Here is a 23,766-nt window from a genome sequence, read left to right as displayed (position 1 = left end):
GTTTTTGTGTCACGTTCTCTTTGCTATTTGCTTGTGTTCCTTTGGCGGTGAGAGAAATTGTGGCTGGCCTAGGGTGCGGTTGCATGTTTGTGATTGGCTGTGTTGAACTTTGTTTTTGTGTGTGAGTGAGAGGTGTGTGTGTGTGTGTGTGTTTGAATCAAGTTAGCCATATTAATTCATATGCTGTTGGTGGATTCTTGTATTCCATTTTTATTTTTATATTACAGTGGAACTTCTACTTACGGACGTACAGTGGTACCTCAGGTTAAGTACTTAATTCGTTCCGGAGATCCGTTCTTAACCTGAAACTGTTCTTAACCTGAAGCACCTTTAGCTAATGGGGCCTCCTGCTGCCGCCGCGCCGCCAGAGCCCGATTTCTGTTCTCATCCTGAAGCAAAGTTCTTAACCTGAAGCACTATTTCTGGGTTGGCGGAGTCTGTAACCTGAAGCGTATGTAACCTGAAGCGTATGTAACCTGAGATACCACTGTAATCAGTTCCGGAGGTCCGTCCATAAGTCGCTGGTAGAAGTGCTGTTGTGTGCCGGTGCATTTGGCGGCAGCGCACTTCTGCACATGTGCAGACGGCGGCAGCCGCTTCTGCGCATGCGCGAATCATGACAAGCTCGGTATTTACTTCCTAGTTTGCCGTGGTCGCAACTTGGATCAGGCCCAAATAAAGGCGGTGGCAAGTAGTGGTTCTGCTGTATTATTATTATTATTATTATTATTATTATTATTTATTAATACCCCACCCATCTGACTGGGTATGCCCCAGCCACTCTGGGCAGCTCCCAACATATATAAAAACATAATAAAACATTTTAGGAAAACTTCCCTATGCAGGGCTGCCTCCAGGGGTCTTCTGAAGGTTGTATAGTTCCTTATTTTGTTGGCTCGGGAGTCACATACCTGCCAACATTTCTCCAGTGAAAAGAGGGACGTCCTAAGGAAAAGCGGGACATTCCTAAGGAAAAGCGGTAAATCCAGGACAGTCGCTGGAAAACAGGGAGACTTGGAGGTCTGTGTCTATAGGGTGACGGTCTCAGCACGAAGGGAGAAGAGAATCCAAATTCAAGAGTTGAAAATAGAAGGTGCAAGGGGAGGTGTAGTATTTGGCCTCCCAAATTCTTGTATTTCTGCATGGGCAGGCACAGTATTCTCCTATGACCACTTTCAGCCACTATTTCGCTGTTGTGATCTTTTTTGTTTTAAATGTATTTTTATTAAAGATTTTCCTGATTTACAAAAGTATGTGCAATATCTCTCTCTAGTCCCCCCCCCCCATGTAACATTTTTACAAATCAGTATTATTTGTTGAGACATTAGGAAGAAAAGGGGGGAAGAGGTGGGGGGGCGGGTAACGATGTTTCTATTTTACTTAATATATGTGGGGTTTTGTGTCAGCCTTGCTGTTACTTGTGTTCCTTTGGTGTGAGAGAGGTTGGGGTTGGCCTAGAGTGTGGCTGTTCATTTGTGGTTGGCTGTGGTGGTCTTTGTTTTCATGTGTGATGTGAGTGGGGTGGGTGGGTGTTTTGGATCAGGTTAGCCATACTGATTTGTATGCTGTTGGTGGATTTTTGTCATTGTCTTGTTGGGCTGTGTGTGTGATAAAGGGGTGAAGGCGTCTTCTTCTATTTGTCCCCGTCAGTTTCAGTTTATTACTTAGTTTTTCTAGTAAGGCTGTTTCCCATACTATTTGGTGCCATTGGTCCATGCTTACTCCTGACAGGTCTCTCCAGTGTCTGGTTATGATGTTTCTGGCTGCTGAAAGTAGGTGGGTTATGAGTTCTTTGTGGTGTAAAGGTAAAGGGGACCCCTGACCATTAGGTCCAGTCGTGACCGACTCTGGGGTTGCGGCGCTCATCTCGCTTTACTGGCCGAGGGAGCCGGCGTACAGCTTCCGGGTCCCAGCATGACTATGCCGCTTCTGGCGAACCAGAGCAGTACACAGAAATGCCATTTACCTTCCCACCGGAGTGGTACCTATTTATCTACTTGCACTGGTGTGCTTTCGAACTGCTAGGTTGGCAGGAGCAGGGACTGAGCAACGGGAGCTCACCCCTTCATGGGAATTCGAACCACCGACCTTCTGACCGGCAAGTCCTAGGCTCTGTGGTTTAACCCACAGCTCCACCCGTGTCCCTTTCTTTGTGGTGTAGATGGGCATTATTGTCTTGGAAGATGTTTGCTGTTGTCATCTTTTAAGAAGTTCATGTTTCTCACATCTTTCTAATTGCAGCCTTGGATTTGTGTATATATATATCTGTGTGTGTCTGATCTATCGAGAACTTCTACTAGCTGTAGGAGAGCGCTTTCCTGTAAATCTGCCAGAGCGCCTCTTAGAAAAGCACAGTGCTTTCATTGTTCCCTGCAAAGAATCTCCCCCACCACCCCACACACACTTAAAAAAAGAAAGAAAAAGAAAGTTACTGCCTTGCTGTGGAATGAAAACAAATAATCCAGGGTTTGTGACTGAGCAAAGAGGCCCACGAAGGTTCCCCTCCTTGAATTTCATTCATAGATTCCAAAGGGCAGAGAAGCCCTTTTGAAACACTTCTCTCTTCAAGCTGGGCTGAAGTTCGAAAAATGCTATTTAATTGAGTTGCAATTAAGGCGATCCCTCTGGGCCTTCCTTTTCCCCGGGAGAAATAGTTCATTGGATGCGATACTTGCAGACGAAATGCCGCGGCCCAGAATTTTGCACATCGCAGGGGGTTCGATCGCACATTCTTCCGCCAGCGAGTTTGTAGCTTGGATGGTGTGGCGGAGAGACAAGAGGCCTCTGTTGAGGCAAAATTGTGGCCTTTGCACATCTGGCATTCATTGGCCGTTGCGTCAGGGGCCAGAAGCAGATCTCTCCCCCAAGCTAGCAAAAGGTTTTTTAATTATCAAAAGCTCACAACTGGTCCATTCTCCTGGTTCCCTCGATTCATGTCCGCCGGCTGATTTCAAGGCATTTGGAAACCTGTCCTTTAGAGCACTGAAAGGAGGAGTGTTGAAAGAACTGTGTATCTGGATGGCACAGAGTTGGAAGGTACCCTGAGGGTCATCTAGTCCAACCCTCTGCAAAGCAGGAACAGCTGCCCCATACGGGAATTGAACCTGCAACCTTGGCGTTTATCAGCATTATACTCTAACCAACCCAGCAATGGGAAAAGGTATTGGGAAATGACAGCAAGGACACATAATAACTGATCACCGCCTTACAATGAGTGAGGCAGCAGAGTGCTGGACTTTACCTCTCCGGACAACAAGTGGGGTGTCATTTTTTTGTGTTCTTTCACATAAACTGTGGTGTGTAATGGTTAGAGCACTGGACTAGGACCTGGGAGGCCACTGTTTGAGGCCCCACTCAGCCATAACGTTCACTGGGTGAACTTGGGCCAGTCGTTCCCTCGCAGCCTAACCTACCTCACAGGGCTGTTGTGAGGATAAGGTGTATGTACATTATTAAGAAATAATAATAATCTACTGCCTGCATGTAATAAATTAGCACAGGTAGAGTAATAATAATATTTATTAGGCACTGTTTCACGGGGGGGGGGGGAGTAAACAAGGGTAAAAACAAGAATTAAACAACCTAAAATACAGGTTGGTATGTAAATGTAAGAAATAATAATAATCTACTGCCGGTATGTAATAATTAGCACAGGTAGATTAAGGAAAATAATATTTATTAGGCATTTTTTCCTCAGAAAAAAGAAGCAAGGGTAAAAAAGGAACAAGAATAAAACAATCAAGAGATATCACACACACCCACACCCAAATCCAACTCAACCCCTCTTCACTAAAATTAAACAGGAAGATCCAAAAGCCTGGGAGAAAAAGAATTAGTTTGCCTGCTGGCTAAAAACAGAGCGCGATGGTGTCACAAGTGCCTCCCTGAAGAGAGCCTTCCATAAATGGGAGCCACCACTGAGAAGGCCTGTTCTCAAGTCACCACTCTCGGCGCTTCCCTCAGAGGGGCGCACGGAGAAAGGGGTCCGATGGTCTGGACTGGTTTGTGTGGGGAGAGGCTGTCCTTGAGGTAGTGGGTTCCTGAGCCCCATAAGGCCAGCACTTTAAATGGGGCCTGGACACCAACTGGTTGCCAGCACTGTCACACCGAGGTTGGTGGAGCACGATTCGGCCATCACACAGACAGTTGTTTGGTCAGGAGATGCATAGGGAAGACACAGGCTGTCAGCAAGCCCATGTTCCCCCTGCTCAACGAATAGGACGTGTGGTAAATGCCCTGATCCTCTCCGATCTTTTCTGTGTGAGCTCAGTGCGCACGCCGTGAGGTTCCCAAGGAGAACAAAGGATCCAATTCAGGTGTCACATGAAATAACCGAAGTACAGATGAGAAGAGAGCAGCTCTGGAAGGACCTGGAGCGGAGACATTTTGCAGAATCCGTTTTTCTGAAGAAGTCCAGCCATTTTTCTCTGCCTCGCTTTCCCTCGGCCCCAGAGAGAAAGGCCACTTTGTAGAGGAATTTCTCGAAATAGTCCCTTGTTTTATTTTTAAGTGCAGGTGTTGTTCCCCAACCCACACACACACCATGGTACCAGGGTCGGATTTAGGTTTGATGAGGCCCTAAGCTATGGGTGGCGCTGTGGGTTAAACCACAGAGCCTAGGACTTGCCGATCAGAAGTTCGGCAGTTCAAATCCCCGCATTGCTCGGTCCCTGCTCCTGCCAACCTAGCAGTTCGAAAGCACGTCAGTGTGCAAGTAGATAAATAGGTACCGCTCCGGCGGGAAGGTAAATGGCGTTTCCCTGCGCTGCTCTGGTTTGCCAGAAGCAGCTTAGTCATGCTGGCCACATGACCTGGAAGCTGTACACCGGCTCCCTCAGCCAATAAAGCGAGATGAGCGCCGCAACCCCAGAGTCGGTCACAACAGGACATTCCCGCCGGAGCGGTACCTATTTATCTACTTGCACTTTGATGTGCTTTCGAACTGCTAGGTTGGCAGGAGCAGGGACTGAGCAACAGGAGCTCACCCCGTCGCGGGGATTCGAACCGCCAGCCTTCTGATCGGCAAGTCCTAGGCTCTGTGGTTTAACCCACAGCGCCACCCGCCTCCCTTTTACCCTATATATAGAAAAGAGCAAAACAGTGATATTTTAGGGAGCAGGTTAGCAGGCGGGGCCCATTACTTAAATCCAGCACTGCATGGTACGAGGTCTGAGGCTTTGTTCAGAGGACGCAGTCAGTTGACAATGCTGCCAACATTTGCAGTAGCAGCAAAACCAAAACTCCTTAGTAGGGACTAGATAGAGAAACTGGGCCTATTTCCACTGGGAGCCACACCCTTTGGAACAACTTTGGAACAATCCTCCAAATTTCAGCACTCACCAACAAGGTGACAGGATTTGAGAGGCTTGTTTTTGCATACAGTGGATGCTCGGGTTGCAAATGTGATCCATGCGGGATGCACGTTCGCAACCCGTTCTGGTACTTCCGGGTTACGGCAGGTCCGCAACCCGAAAAAAACGCAACCTGAAGCGTCTGTAACCCGAGGTGTGACTGTACTTTTCTGTCTAGGAACTACAGAGGTTGGTATAAGCAAATACCTTTATTGTTTTGATTGGTAGTTGTGCCACCAGGGGGCAGCAGCATCCCACCATATGGATTCCTGGATCCTGCCCTCATCCCCCCCAATTTGCAAGCCAGGAGACCCAACTGCAGATCACCAGCTGCACATGAAACCTCCCAGACCCCCAAGCCAGATTTTGTATATCTCTTTCTTAACGAAGCTTGGCTTGCTTGTTTGGTTTTGATTCACACAACCACCTAAATGTGGGGAGGGATGTTCAAAGAGGTAAGACAAAAGTATACAACTCTAGCTGTTTGAAAGTCATTGTGTACCTTTTTTTTTTTAAATGATATTTATTAACGTTTCAAAAAAGGTTACAAAAATAAGAAAAAGGGGAAAAAAAGAAAAGAGAAAATACAAAATACAGAAAAAATAAAAACAATTAAAAGCAGATCAATCTTTTCATGTCTTATCTTTCATTTGCTTGTTTCCCTGACCTCCTCACACGTCCCTTTTTTGTATTCCAATTCAATTAGTTATTTCAGCAAATCCTTACCCTCTTTGTTTTTATCTTAGTCCAATATCTTAATATATTATAGCTTTAGATTCTCACCTGTTAACAATCCATTTTTACATACTCCTTTATAACATTGCTGCTAAAACCACTTAACTTCATTCCAACATCATTCTAACATTCATTAATTTTGCAATATTTCTGTAGATAGTCTTTAAATTTCTTCCAATCTTCTTCCACCGACTCTTCAGTCATTGTGTACCTTTTGGTAGCTGGGTGTTTATGCTGTCAAATGGCTTTGGGGATTTTGCTAGGAAGCAGTTTAGAAATGAAATGAAGAATACCTGCGCTTCCCACAAGTCAGGGTGGTGATGAGCTTATTATAAAGAAAGAATTCACGCCGGTTTCTTCAGCCACTATGATCCCACCTCCCTCCTAGGCTTGCAGTCTATATGAGCAGGGCCAGATTTAGGTTTGATGAGGCCCTAAGCTACTGAAGGTAATGGGGCCCTTTATATGTCCAGCTGTCCTTTGTCAACAACAAATTTTCACTGTTTTTTGTGTTGAATATATGCTGTATGGTAATTTATAGAACTAACAGGTATCTAAAGCCATTTGCACATAACAAAATATGTATTTTATCAAAGTAATTGTTGAAGTGAAATACAATTAAGAAGAAGTATATTAATAGTGAAATTGGGCGGGGGGCAGCAGCAAGAGATTGGGGCCCTAAGCTATAGCTTGTTTAGCTTATACGTAAATCCGGCACTGTATATGAGGGATGTAAAGGACCCTTGGACAATTAAGTCCAGTTAAAGACGACTATGGGGTTGCGGCGCTCATCTCGCTTTCAGGCCGAGGGAGTCAGCGTTTGTCCACAGACAGCTTTCCGGGTCATGTGGCCAGCATGACTAAACTGATTCTGACACAACCAGACACCGTGACGGAAACCAGAGCAGCGCACAGAAACGCCGTTTACCTTACCGCCGCAGTGGTACCTATTTATCTACTTGCACTGGCGTGCTTTTGAACTGCTAGGTTGGCAGAAGCTGGGACAGAGCAACAGGAGATCACTCCGTCGCGGGGATTCGAACCGCCGACCTTCCGATCGGCAAGCCCTAGGCTCAGTGGTTTAGACCACAGCGCCACCCATGTCCCTCATGAGGGATGTACATACCAGCAGATCAAGCTCCTCCTCCCATATGCTTCAGGCAGACATCATTTTATAATAATTTTTAAAAAGACCACTTTATTCATTAAAAATGTTCCTCATTTGCTCGTTTGCTTGCCTTTAAATGCAAAACTGCTCTGGAGAGGGAAGTGTGTTTATGACCCATAGGTGTCCTAAAGGTAAAGGTAAAGGGACCCCTGACCATTAGGTCCAGTCGTGGCTGACTCTGGGGTTGCGGCGCTCATCTCGCTTTACTGGCCAAGGGAGCCGGCGTACAGCTCCCAGGTCATGTGGCCAGCATGACTAAGCCGCTTCTGGCGAACCAGAGCAGCACACGGAAACGCCGTTTACCTTCCCGCTGGAGCGGTACCTATTTATCTAATTGCACGCTGACATGCTTTCAAACTGCTAGGTTGGCAGGAGCCGGAGCGGTACCTATTTGCACTTTGATGTGCTTTCGAACTGCTAGGTTGGCAGGAGCAGGGACTGAGCAATGGGAGCTCCCCCCGTTGCGGGGATTCAAACCGCCGACCTTCTGATCGGCAAGTCCTAGGCTCTGTGGTTTAACCCACAGCGCCACCCACACAGGCATTGACTTCCACAACCAGTTGTGTAAATTAGGTCCTCTCCTCTTGCAAAAGCATTATTATTATTATTATTAAGCTTGGGAAAGAGCCATTGTAAATACAGAAAATCAGATATGAGTCACAGATAACTGGGGTGAATTTCACTGCGTATGATCAAACCACACTTGTGCCTTTTTTGTAAGTACAGAACTAAACACACTGAATTCCCACTGAATTCAGAAGATCTCATTTTTTAATAAATATGCTATGGGTTATCCTGTGTATGACTATCTCAACCTTCCTTTCAACGCTCCTGTGATGCTCTGCTTTTAAGTTAGACCTTTGGACTTATATGCAATGAGTCCATCTCCCGCTAGCCCTGCTTCATCAACGTTTGGGATCTAATGAATATTTGAGTTTATATTGCTTTTATAAGGATCGCAGAACACAAGAGTACATTGTTATCTATAAGCTTATTTTTTACAAGTGTAACTGCAACAGCTGACAGAGACAGTATGTTGAAGAAAACCCTAAACTTTGTATTACATGTGCAAAATTCTTTTTCCTATTGCTGCTACTCTGTCAAACTGCTTCCTGAAGATGTTTTCAGTGTGCATTTATTCATGCAATAGAGCGCAACATTCCCCGAGGATGTTTCTCAGCACCATTACTGAAATCAGAAAAATCCAAGATGGACTGATACGCCAAATTTAGAAAACAAAAACGATGCAACACGATTCCATTCCATGTAATCTCTTTAATACTGTGAAATACTTTTCTTTTTAAAATACAGTATTTTCTGAGGTAGACCATTACAGTTCAAACGCATTATTTTTCAGACATTAATAAGACATGAATTAAATACTTTCATGTACAATATGTTGCAAAATGAGGTAGAAATGGTTACAGAGGATGTACAAAGTCAAAAACGATTTAAAATAAAAAAAAGTCTTCAAAATTCCAGTACCACTTTTTGGAGGAGCAGAACAAAATAAAACAAAAAGAGGCAATCTTCCTGAGGTATATAGCTGCGAATACCTATGAGATACATTCGAAGGCACCCGAATGATATTAAGAGACTGTGCCCTCTTTCCAAAGGAAATCTCCCTTTGGAGAAACCAATCGTCTAAATTTTACCAGCATCGTAGGACTTTAATGATGATGAATTTTTCACTATTACTGTTGGGAGTGGACGCAACAGGGGGGGGGGACCGTCTGTGATTTACAAACAATGAGTGGTGCTTTTTAGATTCCTTTCCCCACTGATGTGCCTGCTGATGAACTTTTACGCATTATAGAAGATTCTGGGGGCGGGGAGCATTCTAGAATGCAAAATCCATTGTCCCAGAGTTCCGCCCAGAACTGTTGGGAAATCTAGGACACAAGACTCTCTCCTGCGACTAGTTGCACATCGCTCAGAAAGATTGGTGGCGGTGGGAGAGCTTTCTGCATTGCTAATCTTCATCAAATATAAGAAGGGCTTTTTGGAGCTCCAGCGCCTCTCAAATGGGCACCATTGCCATTCTAAGAGATCAAGGGAGAGGTTCGTGGCAAGCTCCTGGAACTCTTTTTCTAGAAAATAAAATAGCACTACTTATAAGGAGCCTCAGACTTTATCTGAACCATTTGGGAAACTGCGAATTGGCAGGGAGAGACAAAAGTGGTCCTCTGCATTTGAGGTTAGAGTGGGTCTATGAGATCGCAAAATGTGGCTTCACTCATCAAATTACCACGCTGCGAGTCTTTTTTGGTGGGTTTTGCTCTCCAGCAAACGCGTTTGAAGGGGCTGTTTCTGGCAACATGCTTAAAGCACATCAGCGAGCAACAGCCTCATAGCTTATTTTTGGTAGTGTGGGATTTTTCAGCGCATGACATGTAGGTAAGGAGCAGATATAGGCTTTGGTATAAGAGAGAGACAGAGAGAGACAGAGAGACCAGCAGGCATTGAAACTCTTGTTTTCAAAAGCTAACTTGCTTTCACAGGTGTAACAGCAAATTGCATGCCAAAAATGAGTGTGAGGCACACTTCAACATTTGTCAGTAAGCACAAAAATGATGCTCACAGTCAGACACACTTTGCTCCCTTTCCACAGCTTTTCAAAGAGCCTGTGACTTCATATTAGAACTCTCGAGACACTGCCTAAACACACACACACACACACACACACACACACACACACACACACTATCATATAACTAAGCAGTCAAAAGCATTTACCAGATTTTTCACTCTATAAGACGCACCAAACCACAAGACGCACCTAGTTTTTGGAGGAGGAAAACAAGAAAAAAAATATTCTGAATCTCAGAAGCCAGAACAGCAAGAGGGATCGCTGCGCAGTGAAAGCAGCAATCCCTCTTGCTGTTCTGGCTTCTGTGATAGCTGCACAGTCTGCATTCGCTCCATAAGATACACACACATTTACCCTTACTTTTTAGGAGGGAAAAAGTGAGTCTTATAGAGCAAAAAAGATGGTAGTTGCGATGAGCAAAAAGACTGTTGCTTTTGGCGGCAGCGTGAGTGTGTTCCAACACATAGCGACTGCATAAGGTTGGACCAAAATTTGGAGAACCAGAATTTTCTGAAGTTATTAGTGAATGTTGTGACTTGTGTAAATGTATACAAGTCCACAACAAGCACAGATATGGTGTAAATATGGGAGCAGCTTCACCTTTCCCCTGTCACTCATCCTGGTGTTTCTAAAATGCTACTAGTAATGGCTAGTCCCCCTTACTCTGCTAAGCACAGACTGTTTGCTCCATCTACCCGACACTTCCTTCTACCTCTCCAGCCCTACCTGTGGATGGCAAAATCCTCCTATCAATTGTGACAGAAAAATACGAGCTTCCATGCTCGGAGACAGTATACCAGCATTCTGGGCACAAACAATCAGGGATGTCTGTTGCTTTCTTTCCCTGATTGTTTGTAAGCCTCCTGAAAGGAATCTAGATCATGGCTGTTGGAAGCGGAAATAGGAAGAATTTGAGTCCCAAACAACAAATCTCACACTGCTGCTGCTGCACACATCAGTTCTGCAGAAGTAAACCAGTGAGTTTGACAGACAACTCACCCAAGAAAAGAAACCCAAGCACAAGTTGAGGTATGGGCCCCTGTAATGATTTCCTCTTGAATTAGATTCCCCCAAATTCACTTTTTCTTTCCAAAACTCAATTCTCCCGAAATGTTTTCCTCTTGTCCCCACCCCTAAACCAGATTTTCTCAACCGTGGGTCACCAGATGTTGATGGACTACAACTCTCATCATTTGTAGTGAGAAGGGCCAGCAGTCAGGGATGATGGGAGTTGTAGTCCAATAATATCAGGAGACCCAAGGTTGAGAAAGGCTGCCCTAAACTAATAATCCCATTTTCATCATTCACTTTTAATGTATTTTTAATCTTTTGTTGGAAGCCACCCAGAGTGGCTGGGAAAACTCAGCCAGATGAGCGGGGTAGAAATAAATTATTATTATTATTATTATTATTATTATTATTATTATTATTATTATTATTTCAGTAATAGAACAGCCCCATTTCCCCTATGTAAACCCAATCCTGCATTCACCCTACCAACACGCTCCTAGGTTCCTTCTCACCTCCACCTTAAAGAAGCAGAAGAACAAAAGCGCTATAATTTGATTTTTTTTTTTAAAGGGGCCAGATGGCCATTCGACATCTATCCACCGATCAGTGTGAAGGAGCCAAACTCACCTCCGTGAGCACTTGCATCTCACCTGTAGGGACAGGCAAGGGTTAAAAAACAACAACCCCATGAACTCCATTTGCTCACCTACATACCCCAGAACTATCTCACGGGCAATTTAAAAAAAAAGGCAGTGCCCCTAAGTTGGTGAGATGTGCAATGTTCATTACAAAGGAAGTCGCATCTTCTTCACCTTACATTGCGCCATCCTAGGCATGTCTTATAAAGAGAAGTCCCGAGAATGGAAAACACAGCCCAGCATACATAAACCTTTGGTTCTGAGAGGCAGTCCTCTAGCCAGGCTAGATAGCCTTGTCTTTCACACAGTCCATTTTCAGCTAATGCTACCACAATTACCTCTAGATAAATTCTGGGGAGTTCTTCTCCAAAGCGCTACATACGCAAACTATGCTCCATGCAAAGGAATGCAAAATTTGGTGCTCAAAACCAACACGAACGTTTGCTTATTTTACCAAAAAGTTACAAAATTTGCACAATTGGGGTTTTTTGTCTGTTTGTTTGTTTTGAAGAAGTTGTTTTGCTCCCTCCCTCATTTCTGGCAGTTTCTGAGTTTAATCAGCCAGAAGCGGTTTGCTAAGTTCCAAGCAACCGCCCATGTTTTCTGCAGATTTGCTTGAGGAACAGAAATTTGGTTCTTGTAGGAGTTATTATTTTCAGGAATCTGTGCCATAAATTACATTTGGGACTCAGCTACATTAGGCGAAAAAACCCACAACGCTTTGAATGCGTTATAAACATGCAACACCAGATGGCGCCAGACAGCAAAAAAAAAATCGATGTGATTTTTACATAGAGTTTTTTTTCTTTTGTTATAACGATTTAATTTATGACTTATTTATAGTGGTTTCCCCCCCTGTGGTAAGATCCACCCTTGGTATTAGAAAACAGAGAGGGTGAATGGCATTGGGTACATCCAGCCAATTGACGGAAGCTACTGAATTTCATAGCATGGCATGGAAGCTGCCAATTGTTTCTTCCAGAACACAACTGAAGTGCATTATACTGACCCCAGCTCCACTGCAATTCTATCCATCTCCTGACCTGCGTGTGTTCAATCTTGTTCTGAACTCACACATTATCTTTAAAGCTTACGAGTCAATGGAAAAGGTTGACAGCAAGGGTGTCGACAGCTTCCAATCAAGCCTCAGAAAAGTGCTAGTTTAATTTCTGTCTCCAGAATATTACTGTTTATTGCCAATATGGCTAAGAGGAAAAGAGGGGTGGAGAGGAAGAGAGATTTGCTTGTGTGCCTTTAGTTTTTGCCCTACGGGGCAAATAGAAGCTCGGAGGAGCCAAGACCACACCGGGAATACTGTGTCCAATTCTGGGTACCACAATTTAAGAAGGATGTTGAAAAGCTGGAAAGTGTGCAGATGAGAGCAACCAAGATGATCAGGAGTCTGGAAACTAAGCCTGGTGAGGAATGGTTGAAGTAGTTGGGTATGTTCAGCCTGGAAAAGAGGAGACTGAGCAGAGATATGAGAGCCATCTTCAAATATCTGAAGGGCTGTCTCATGGATGAGTGAATAAGTTTGTCGTCTCCTGCTCTGGAGGGTAGAATTCGAACCAATGGCTTCAAGTTACAAGAAAGGGGATTCCGACTAAAACTTTTTGACAGTAAGAGCTCTTTGACAGTGGAACAGTGTCCGACTCTCCTTCCTTGGAGGCTTTTAAGTAGAGGTTGGGTGGCTATCTGTCATGGATGCTTTAGCTAAGATTCCTGCATTGCAGAGGGTTGGACTAGATGGGCTTTGGGGTACCCTCCAACTCTACAATTCCAAGTGGAAATGGTAGTACGGTTAGAGCAGTGGGCACTCCGCTGGTCTTGGGGCCCTGGTAAATGCCAAAGCTTGCTACCCTCTGGAGGTGTCAATCAAAGAGTTGAAGCAAATGTAAAGGAAAGGAAATGTGAGCCCTTATAGAACAGGGACCATCTCTTCCCATGGAAATAACACTGGCGAGAATAGATACAGTGGTACCTTGGGTTAAGCACTTAATTTGTTCTGGAGGTCCGTTCTTAACCTGAAACTGCTCTTAAACTGAGGCACCACTTTAGCTAATGGGGCCTCCCACTGCCACCGCGCCACCGCCCGCGATTTCTGTTCTCATCCTGAAGCAAAGTTTTTAACCAGAGCTACTATGTCTGGGTTAGCAGAGTCTGTAACCTGAAGCATCTGTAACCTGAAGCGTCTGTAACCCGAGGTACCACTGCACCTTGGTTCTTGAACTTAATCCGTTCTGGGAGTCTGTTCAACTCCCCAAACCATTTGAAAACCAAGATGTGGCTTCCAATTGGCTGCTTCCTTGCACTCAAACGGAAACCGCGTCGGACGTTCAGCTTCCGAAAAACCTTCGCAAACCGGAACACTTATTTCCAGGTTTGCGGCGTTTGGGTGCCAATTTATTTGACAACTAAGCCGTTCGAGAACCAAGGTACCACTACTATATATGCAAGAAGAAAACCACCACAACCACAGCGCCCATAACTGTGTCACCAGAAGAGTAACAGCCCTAGTTAATTAAAACCAAAATAAAGTGCTATCAGATGCAATTGCCTTGCTGAGAGAGTGTAGGGGGACCAAAGGCTTCCCAGCACTCACTTAAGTTGCAGTTTTGACACTGAGGGGGGCATTTATTTGTTTCTTGGCTTTTAGAATAGATGCTGAACAGTGCAGCCGTTGCATCAAAACCGGTCAAACTCCGCTGCCAATATGAAATCTGGGCAGAGAGGATGCTGTGGTCTTGATTGTCACACCACAAAGAGCCACCTGCGTTCTCTCCAGTGACTTCTAAGTGAGAGATCAGCCGGCATGTTAATGTTGGTTTGGTATTGGTGGGTGGCTTCACACATTTGCATTTTTAGGTGTGTAAGCCACAAGGACCAACCTGCAGGTGATGGGCAGTTCAGCGTTTTCATGGAAAGCAGCTGTGAGGAGGCTGAAACGAGGAGCAGAAGACAAGGTACTTAGGTACTTCACCCTTCCCCTCCTTGCTATTTGCCTAGAAATCAAACCCTGCACCCTGGGCTGCTTTACCACTAATGGGGAGAAAGATAAAGCTTAGCAAACTGGGTGTTCTTACCGTTCCACAGGCAAGAGAGGATTCCCAGATGATGAAGCATCTTCGCCTCTGTGACAAAGCATCGAGGTAAACAGCTGGGTGTCTAGAAAGCTAAATACCAACCTAATTAATAAAGCTTAAACTGCAAAAAGGGGCAGCATTAGGGGCACTATGTGCTAGGAGCTGAATCCTGCAAAAATGTAAGAGCTCAGACGTTAACTCTAAGAGCCGATACCTAGTTTGCAGAAACCTAGTTTTCAGCTCAGAAACCTAGTTTTCAACAAAGAAGGCTGATCGCAGAAGAATTGATGCTTTTGGACTCTGGTGCTGGAGGAGACTCTTGAGAGTCCCATGGACTGCAAGAAGATCAAACCTATCCATTCTGAAGGAAATCAGCCCTGAGTGCTCACTGGAAGGGCAGATCCAATACTTTGGCCACCTCATGAGAAGAGAAGACTCCCTGGAAAAGACCCTGATGTTGGGAAAGATGGAGGGCACAAGGAGAAGGGGACGACAGAGGACGAGATGGTTGGACAGTGTTCTCGAAGCTACCAGCATGAGTTTGACCAAACTGCGGGAGGCAGTGGAAGACAGGAGTGCCTGACGTGCTCTGGTCCATGGGGTCACGAAGAGTCGGACACGACTAAACGACTAAACAACAAGTTTTCAACTCTATCAAAGCATGGGAGCTACCTCTACCTTAGCGGGTAAATCTTGAGGGGGCCACACTGAACCAGAAACCTAGGTTGAATCCCAATTTTGGATGTGGGGTGAAAGAGAGAGAGAGAAAGATGCAGAAAGAAAACTGCAAATACATAGTTCCAAGTAATACAGATCTAGTTAGTGAGAATCCAAAAGGTAGACACAGCTTTTACAACAAGTTCTGTTTTATAGGTTAAAAGCGTTGGGGGCTTTTGAATAATAATAAAAAAAGAATAGCGTACATGCTAAAGAACAAGGGAAGGCCACGGCTGTAAGTTTCAGCCTTCAGTTCAGTTTAAAATCTGTTAAAAACTAGTTCATTTTTTGAAAAAAGAGTGTGTAAGTAACTTAAAACTACAGAGTGGGTTTCACTTTTAACAGCCTTATTATTAGGGTTGCCATACATCCCAAAGGCCCGTATAGTAAAAGCTATGGTTTTCCCAGCAGTGATGTATGGAAGTGAGAGCTGGACCATAAAGAAGGCTGATCGCCGAAGAATTGATGCTTTTGAATTATGGTGCTGGAGGAGACACTTGAGAGTCCCATGGACTGCAAGAAGATCAAACGCATCCATTCTGAAGGAAATCACCCCTGAGTGCTCTCTGGAAGGACAGATCCTGAAGCTGAGGCTCCAATACTTTGGCCACCTCATGAGAAGAGAAGACTCCCTGGAAAAGACCCTGATGTTGGGAAAGATTGAGGGCACAAGGAGAAGGGGACGACAGAGGACGAGATGGTTGGATAGTATTCTCAAAGCTACCAGCATGAGTTTGACCAAACTGTGGGAGGCAGTGGAAGACAGGAGTGCCTGGCGTGCTCTGGTCCAGGAGGTCACGAAGAGTCAGACACGACTAAACAACAACAACGTTGTTGTTGTTGTTGTTGTTGTTGTTGTTGTTGTTGTTGTTCACTATCATGGAATAGGATGTCCCTATTTTCATTGGAGAAATATTGGAGAGTATGGAAACAGGTCTTGAAATGAACTTATAAAGAAAGTTCTCTTACTGAATTGGTTGTTTAGTGAAAAATGTCTGAAGGGGACAATTGGCTGGTATCTTTTACATTAACAAACATATAGCACTTTTAATGTAAAGTGCCTAAGAATGCTAGATGCTCACAAAGCATTTTGTTTTATTATTTTATTTTATTTTATTTCATATGAAACAGGTAAGTAGAGTAGGCCATGGCTAAGCTTGGTGTTGAACCCAAGTCTCCTGGTTCCATTCTCTCTTTATGGTGTTAAGTGCTTTGGCTTATCTGAGACTTAAAGGAGAGCTCTTCGCCCTCAAATCAGAAGTAGTTGTCAGTTTACAACTTTTCAGGTAAAACAGCCACTCCACTCTGCAGCTTCATCCCATCATTATTAAATATCACAGGTGCTCTCACTGACCACATTCACATTGCCAGTCCTATTTTTCTAGAAAAAGAGGTGCTGGACCTCACCATGAACTTCTCCCTTGTTCTCTTAGAATGGCAATGGCATCCACCTGAGCTCTGGCTGGGGGAAAAAAGCCCTGTGCATTTTTTTGGAAGATTTTCAGGAAGCCATTTACTACTATGTAGTAATGTAAATCAGCTTACAGAATGCAGGAGAGAAAGAAAGACAACTTGGCCTGGAAGATGCAATGAAGAAAGGCCTGCTTTGCAGAATCTAGAACAAGACATACAGGTTCTCAAGTCAACAGCACTGAGGTATTTCCCCACGTATTTAGGCTAGCTGAGCTTTGTTATCTTCTGCGTTTATGGATAACCCCTGTTACAGAGTGTCAGCGAACAACTACCAGGAAGCAAAATATCCCTGCAAACAAATTCTAGGGAGTCAATCTTTGGGTTTGGATGAGAAATTTGACCAGGTCCATCTCACAGGCCAAAGACCATGGTTCTTCCAAGATGATCTGTAAAGCCTTCCAGAATATCAGGAGGAGAGGAACTATTTACTGTATTTTTCGCTCTATATGACGCACCAGACCACAAGACGCACCTAGTTTTTGGAGGAGGAAAACAAGAAAAAAAAAATTCTGAATCTCAGAAGCCAGAACAGCAAGAGGGATCGCTGCGCAGTGAAAGCAGCAATCCCTCTTGCTGTTCTGGCTTCTGGGATAGCTGCGCAGCCTGCATTCAATCCATAAGACGCACACACACTTCCCCTTACTTTTTAGGAGGGTAAAAGTGATTCTTATAGAGCAAAAAATACGGTAAGTGTTATGCTAGCCTCAGTTGAATAGGGTATCAACTTGTGCCTTCAAAATGTGTGCATTTGTAGCCTCCCTTTTATGTCTGGGTCAATGTTCCACTGCTGGTTCTGCTCAGTAGGAGAATGAAGAGATAGGTCTTTTAGGAATCTGAAAAAGCCCCACTGGGAAGTCTAAAATTGTTCAGAGATGCAAATATGCCAAATAAATATATTTCATTATCCCAGTCTGCAGGAAAAGGCAGACATCTCCTTTCTTTCTTTCTTTCTTTCTTTCTTTCTTTCTTTCTTTCTTCCCTCCCTCAAGCTTACTCTGCAAAAATTATGGACATACCATTCAACTTAATATTTCACCAGCTTATCCCGAAAACAGCTTGCAGACTTTCCTTACACACTTGTAATATATTCAAGTGAGAAATCCTTAAAAGGGAAACCACATACAATTATTATTATTATTGGCCTTTAAAAGGAAGTGAGTATACTCTGGTATACTTCCTTTTCTGGTATATTTTCTGGTATATTTCAGAGTTTTTGGACTCTGAAATAAATCCACACCATGCATAGGACTGTATCTTTCGGGTCAAAGCCTAAACCTGTGAACTATGGACACTTAAAATGGGGTCAACAGTTGGTTTCTAAGGGAAGCAGGTAAATAGGAGGCGGGAGAAAGGATGGAGAACAGAAACAGAGAAGAATGCAGAAGACCAAGAGTGACTCGATAAAGACATGTTTTCAGAAAGCAAATGGGACGTTAGTTATAACCATTGGTTAGTACTGAATTTGGGGTGCTAGGTTGGGCCTAAAGCCCTCTCAATATCCATATGAAGTAATTTATTAATGGTTGCACCTTTATGAAGTAATTTATGAATGGATGCACCTTGAGTTTAACACACACACACACACACACACACACACACACACACACACACACAGTGAATGTTAAAGCCTAGACTGCCAGTTCACATGTTGCAACTGGTGAAGCTCCCTTTGAACACACCAAGATGGCAACTTATTGTAGGCTATGACAAAGTAAATGAGGACAATGCGTCCACAGGTGAACAAAAGTGTATTCTGCTGTGTATTACAGGCAGTCAAGGCTGAGCGGCGCCTTCACAGGGCAAACTAAGCTCCATGAGATGAATGTCTTTAGGCTCATCCATTAAAAACCAGTGTTTCCCAGACTTGGGACTACAACTCCCATCATCCCTAGCTGGCAAGACCAATGATCAGGGACAAAGGGAATTATTGTCCAAAACAGCTGGAGACCCAAGTCTGGGAAGCCCTACATCGAATGCTGAAATGTACGTTTGCTTTCCTCTCTTCACATACACACAGACTTTAAAAATGTAATTGTAATAATGCAATTGCACCTGTTTTATTTGCTTCCCCATAAATTATACTTGGAGAAGTTTGAGAACTAGTGGTTTGGGGGCTTTTTTCTTGCTGTGACAAAGCTCGAGAGGTCCTATCAGAGGCCACAACCAAAGGGAAATGGATTGGCAACCTAGAATTTGGAAATGAATAGAAACATTCCTTCAAAAGGTGGTACTAGCCATGGCTTCAAAACTACAGCACTAATACTTATCCTTTGAAGACATTTACTCCACCAAAACGCTATGGTAAAAATGTTTTCTTTAAAAAATAAAAATAAAGTTATGACATAATATATTGTGAAACGCCCCTGAAATACATTCAACTTTCATCTTTGTAACGACTTCAAGTTTATTCTTGTTCTTTTTTTCCCTCTCCTTACCTTTTGCTTTTAAAACGGGAATCAAGTGTGTGTTAAAACACATTTGAAATCCCTCCAGGTCATATTTTATTTTCCTTGAGTTTAAAAAAACAACAAAAAAAACATTCTTTTTTTTTCTTCTTCTTGTTTTGAGGTAAATTATTTTTCCTGAGTAGTTAAAAAAGGAAAAGAGAACCCACTACATACATTACAAAAATAAAAAGGATGCTAGTTTAATAAACAATCTACATTAAAAAAAAAATATCCCAAAAGCCTTCCCTTAAAACCCATTGATGCCATCTGCTTTAGCAACGATGCTCTTGATGGCTTTGAAGGACATCAAGGGCTAAATTATGCCCCTGGAAATGAGTTTGTATCAGAGTATAAAGCAGTGAATGACAGCATCGTGCCATTTCCATGGAAGTTAAGAACTCTACAGAAATAACCAGGAGGTACAGTGTTAAAAAGAGTTGGGAAGGGGACAATACCTGGCTGAATACTTTACAATGCTGGTACAGAAAGGGATGACTGGGGGAACAGATTAATAATAAATAGGTTATCCTGAGTTCATTCAGCAACTACTTTTCATAAACATAGAGACCCAACAACCACCACACAGTCAAAATTTCAGACATTTTTTAGGGGGGGGGGGAAATGTACGCAAATCAATCTAGGGGAAGTCCTTGCATCCAAAATTAGGTGTGACTTTCTAACAGACGACTCCTCACCCATCGCCTGCTTTTCATAGGCAGGCAGGCAGAGCGACAAAGCTTTTAACAGCAAAAGAAAGAGAAACAAATTGAATCTCCCGACAGCTTCCACTCAGAGAGACCCGAGACCATCGAAAAAGAAAAAGCCGGTCACTCTCCGCTAGTGCTGCGACCCATACATTTTATCCCACTCCACGTACAAGTCCAGCTCCTTCTGAGAGACGGCAGGGTGGATTTTGCAGAAAACGCTTTCGAAATCCTTGTAGGAGGTGGGCTGAAGCTGCCCCGGCAAGCTCTGCAGCTTGCTGGACGCAACCTGCTGGCAGAGGTGGAGGAGCTCGCTGCCGGAATAGCTCTTGGTGAGTTGGACAATGGAGGCCATCTCCCTCTCGCTGAGGCAGTAGTTTTGCTGGGCTAAAGCATGCTGCAGGATCTGACGCCTGGCAACGCTGTCTGGCGGGGAGATGTAGAAGCGCTTGGCAAACCTCCTCTGGGTGGCTTCGTCCAGGTTGCCAGGCCTGGTGGTGGTTGCTATGACCACGACGTTCTGCTCGCCTGAGGTAGCAAGGTTATCCAGGTAGGAAAGGAGCTGGGACTTCAGGACAGCGGCGTCTTCCAGGAGGGATTCCACGTCGGTGAGGAGAACGACCGCCGGCTGCCGGCAGTTGGACACGAAGAAGGTGGCCTGCAGGATCTTCTCGGCTTCTGCCTTCCACTTGGAGACCAAGGCTGTCCCACTGAGCTTCATCAGGGTGGACCCCAGCTGGGTGCAAACGCACCTGCTCAACAGGGTCTTCCCGACACCGCGAGGTCCAAAGAGAAGGATGGTTTTGGGTGGCCGGCTTGCCCCCGTGTAAGCCCCTGGCCTCAAGATGGGCCACACCAGCTCTTCCTCGATGGCAGCTTTGACAGAGACTTGCCCTGCGATGTCTGTCCACTGAACTGGAGGACCGCAATCAATGATCTTGTTGTTCACAAGCTCCAGAACAAACGGGTCCATGGCTTTCAGCTGTTCTTCCACAGTCTGGCTGCTGTTGTCGCTGCTGAAGGGTGGCGGCTTGGGCTGCATCCTGAGGGCAAAGGACTCTCCTCCATGTTCCCCATTGGCAGCCGGAGGGGTGAACTTCTCAAAGGTCTCGCTAGGCCTCAGCGGGGCTTCACCCACGCTGTAAGCTGTAGACACCAGGCCTTTCATGGGCTGGCTGTTGTACTTCCCCACAGGCTCCTCGGAAGCCACGGTGGTGGCTGCCACGCCTGCAGGCCTCTTCCCCCCTTTGAAAGGCACCTCAGAGCTGTGGCTGAACCCATTTCCTCTACATTCACCACTGTCAGACATCTGATATGGAGACTTTGGTTGCTCATAGCTGTATTTGCGATACCGGCCTTCGCCGTCATCCTCACCGCCGGCGAGATCAAAGGCCTTCCTTTTCAGAGAGCTCCCCGACTCACCGCTGAGGGGTGGCACAGCGAGGGGGCTCTGGTAGCTGTACCCAGGGACGACAGGGGGCCGAGAGGAGGGAGGGATGGGGGTGGGGGCAGCAATGCCCGAGGGCAAATACGAGGCTGACGGGTGGGGAGGGTGAATGGTGCCATAGCCAGGCTGGGGTGGGTAGCTGCCTGAGGTGTAATTGTACATGGGTCCTGAGGAGCTGTAGCTGGGGACGAGCGCCGTGGAAGGGTGGCTGGGTTGAAGGAGGCCTGAGCTATGCAAGGTGGACGGGTGTGGAGGCGGAAGCGCCGAGGCAGGTTGGCTGCAGTAGCCCGATGGCAGGTAGGCCCCACTGTAGCCTGAAGGGTACTCCTGAGATGGACCAAGACTGCCAGAAGTTGGGGGTCCCCCGCATGTGTTACTGGGGTAAATGGAGTCCGACAGATTGCTGGAGACCACCGGGGAGGTCCCGAGGCTGTTCCCTGGGGTGACGGCAGGAGGGATGATCCCCTTGGAGGTGGGCAACCCATCGTGCATCGGGGTCAAAGGGTAAGCCCCCTCTGAGCTGTGCGCCATCGGCCAAGGCTCCATCTCTCCCTTCTGGCCGTTGAGGGGCCCAAAGGCGCCATCCCCGTAGGTGTTGAGCCCCGGCGGCCTGTCATAAGGGGAGTCCAGTACTCCGGAGTACTTCTCGGCATACCTCTTCAGCAGGTTGGAGGCGGTCAGGGCAGAGATGTCATCGTTGGCCCAGGCGTAGTTGAAGCGCTGCCGGCTGCTGTGGTAGAGGTCCGACTTGTGGGCAGGCGATGAGGTTGTGGAGGAGACATCAAGGTGCTGCTCCGGCCACTGGTTCAGGGGCTGAGCATGCTCGGGTGTCCAGTGCATGTTTGACAAAAGAGCTAGGGAAAAAGCAGCAAAGAAAACCAGGATTAGTTTTTTTCCTTTGGGGTGATATATACCGTATTTTTTGCTCTATAAGACACACCAGACCATAAGACGCACCTAGTTTTTGGGAGGAGGAAAACAAGAAAAAAAATATTCTGAATCCCAGAAGCCAGAACAGCAAGAGGGATCGCTGCACAGTGATCCCTCTTGCTGTTCTGGCTTCTGGGATAGCCATGCGAAGCCTGCATTCGCTCTATAAGACGCACACACATTTCCCCTTACTTTTTAGGAGGGAAAAAGTGTGTCTTATCGAGCGAAAAACACGGTAATGAGTTAAAGAAAATGTTTAAAAACACTTTTGTTAAAAAACCAGAAGCTTTTTTAATTGGGTATAGACAAGATAAAAAAAAATATTATATGCAACAACTGCAGCAAGAATTTTGTTAGCCCCAAAATGGAAACAACAGGAGTTACCAATGAGTGGCAGATGAAAATGATGGACTTTGCAGAACTGGCAAAACTGACGGGAAGAATCCAGAAGCAGCGATACCAAGCATTCCAAAAAGACTGGAATAAATCTATATTACATTTGAAAGACAACTGTAAGAAATTAACATCACTAGCAGGGTTACCGTATTTTTCCATGTGTAAGACTAGGTTTTTTTCCATTAAAAATAATGTCAAAAATGTGGGGGCGTCTTATGCACGGAGGCCATCTTCCCCCCATTTTCTTAAACTGGAGTCCCCCAAAATAGGGGGCATCTTGCACATGGGGGCGTCTTATAGACGGAAAAATACGGTAGCTGAAGATGTGTAAGATGAAATTGCTACCTATTCAGGTTGAGTAATTTAATATTTTAGGTAACAAGGATAGGAAATAAAGTGAAAGGTAAAGATGCAAAATTTAATTTTATTAGGCGGGAGGGAAGGAAGTTGATAGGCTCAGTTGAGCCCAAAGAGTTATAAGAAGAAGATATATTACTGTGTAATGTGATTATATGTAAAACTAATAAAAACTAATATATATAAAAAGATTTTGTCTTTTGGGAATAATAGGATCAGAACTACCTAAATTGTATAGGAATTTATTTATGTATGCTACTACAACAGCAAGAATGCTACTTGCCCCCAAAATGGAAAGAAGCAGAAGTCCCAGCAAAGGAAGAATGGATACAAAAACTTACGGAATATGCAGAAATGGCGAAACTTACCGGAAGAATAAGAAATTCTTTTTATAAAAGAATGGAAATGGTTTACTGAATATTTACAGATAAAAACATTGGCAGGATTATGGTAATAACCTGCAGTTTCATAAGAGTATATATTTAAAGTAGATAATTAAATGAGCAAATTAAGTTAATTTGGATATGCAGAAAATTAATTTAAGGAACCGCAGAAAGAGGGGGAAGGAAGTCAAACTTAGAAATGTCAAATTGACTGTAAAACTAAGGAAATGTATAAACTTGAAAAGTATAAATAAATGATGCGACACTGGCGGGGAATTGTGAGGAATCAAAATGGCAGCTGCCAGATCTCTACTGGGAGGCGGACATCGTTTTAAT

General features: G+C 44.8%; 1 protein-coding gene across 1 annotated transcript in view; it reads right to left on the bottom strand.

Annotated features, from left to right (window-relative positions):
- Window positions 1-8,514: 8,514 nt before the first annotated feature.
- The window catches only part of FIGNL2 (fidgetin like 2), a 77,012-nt gene continuing 61,760 nt past the window's right edge, over window positions 8,515-23,766 (bottom strand). The window contains exon 2 of the mRNA XM_028710548.2: window positions 8,515-22,218. Coding sequence (XP_028566381.2) covers window positions 20,051-22,204 — 2,154 coding nt within the window. The 5' untranslated portion in view covers window positions 22,205-22,218 and the 3' untranslated portion in view covers window positions 8,515-20,050. The remainder of the gene's footprint in view (window positions 22,219-23,766) is intronic.

Source organism: Podarcis muralis, chromosome 2 (assembly GCF_964188315.1).
Source record: "Podarcis muralis chromosome 2, rPodMur119.hap1.1, whole genome shotgun sequence".
NCBI classification, from domain to species: domain Eukaryota; kingdom Metazoa; phylum Chordata; class Lepidosauria; order Squamata; family Lacertidae; genus Podarcis; species Podarcis muralis.
This window is presented reverse-complemented; position numbering and strand designations above follow the sequence as displayed.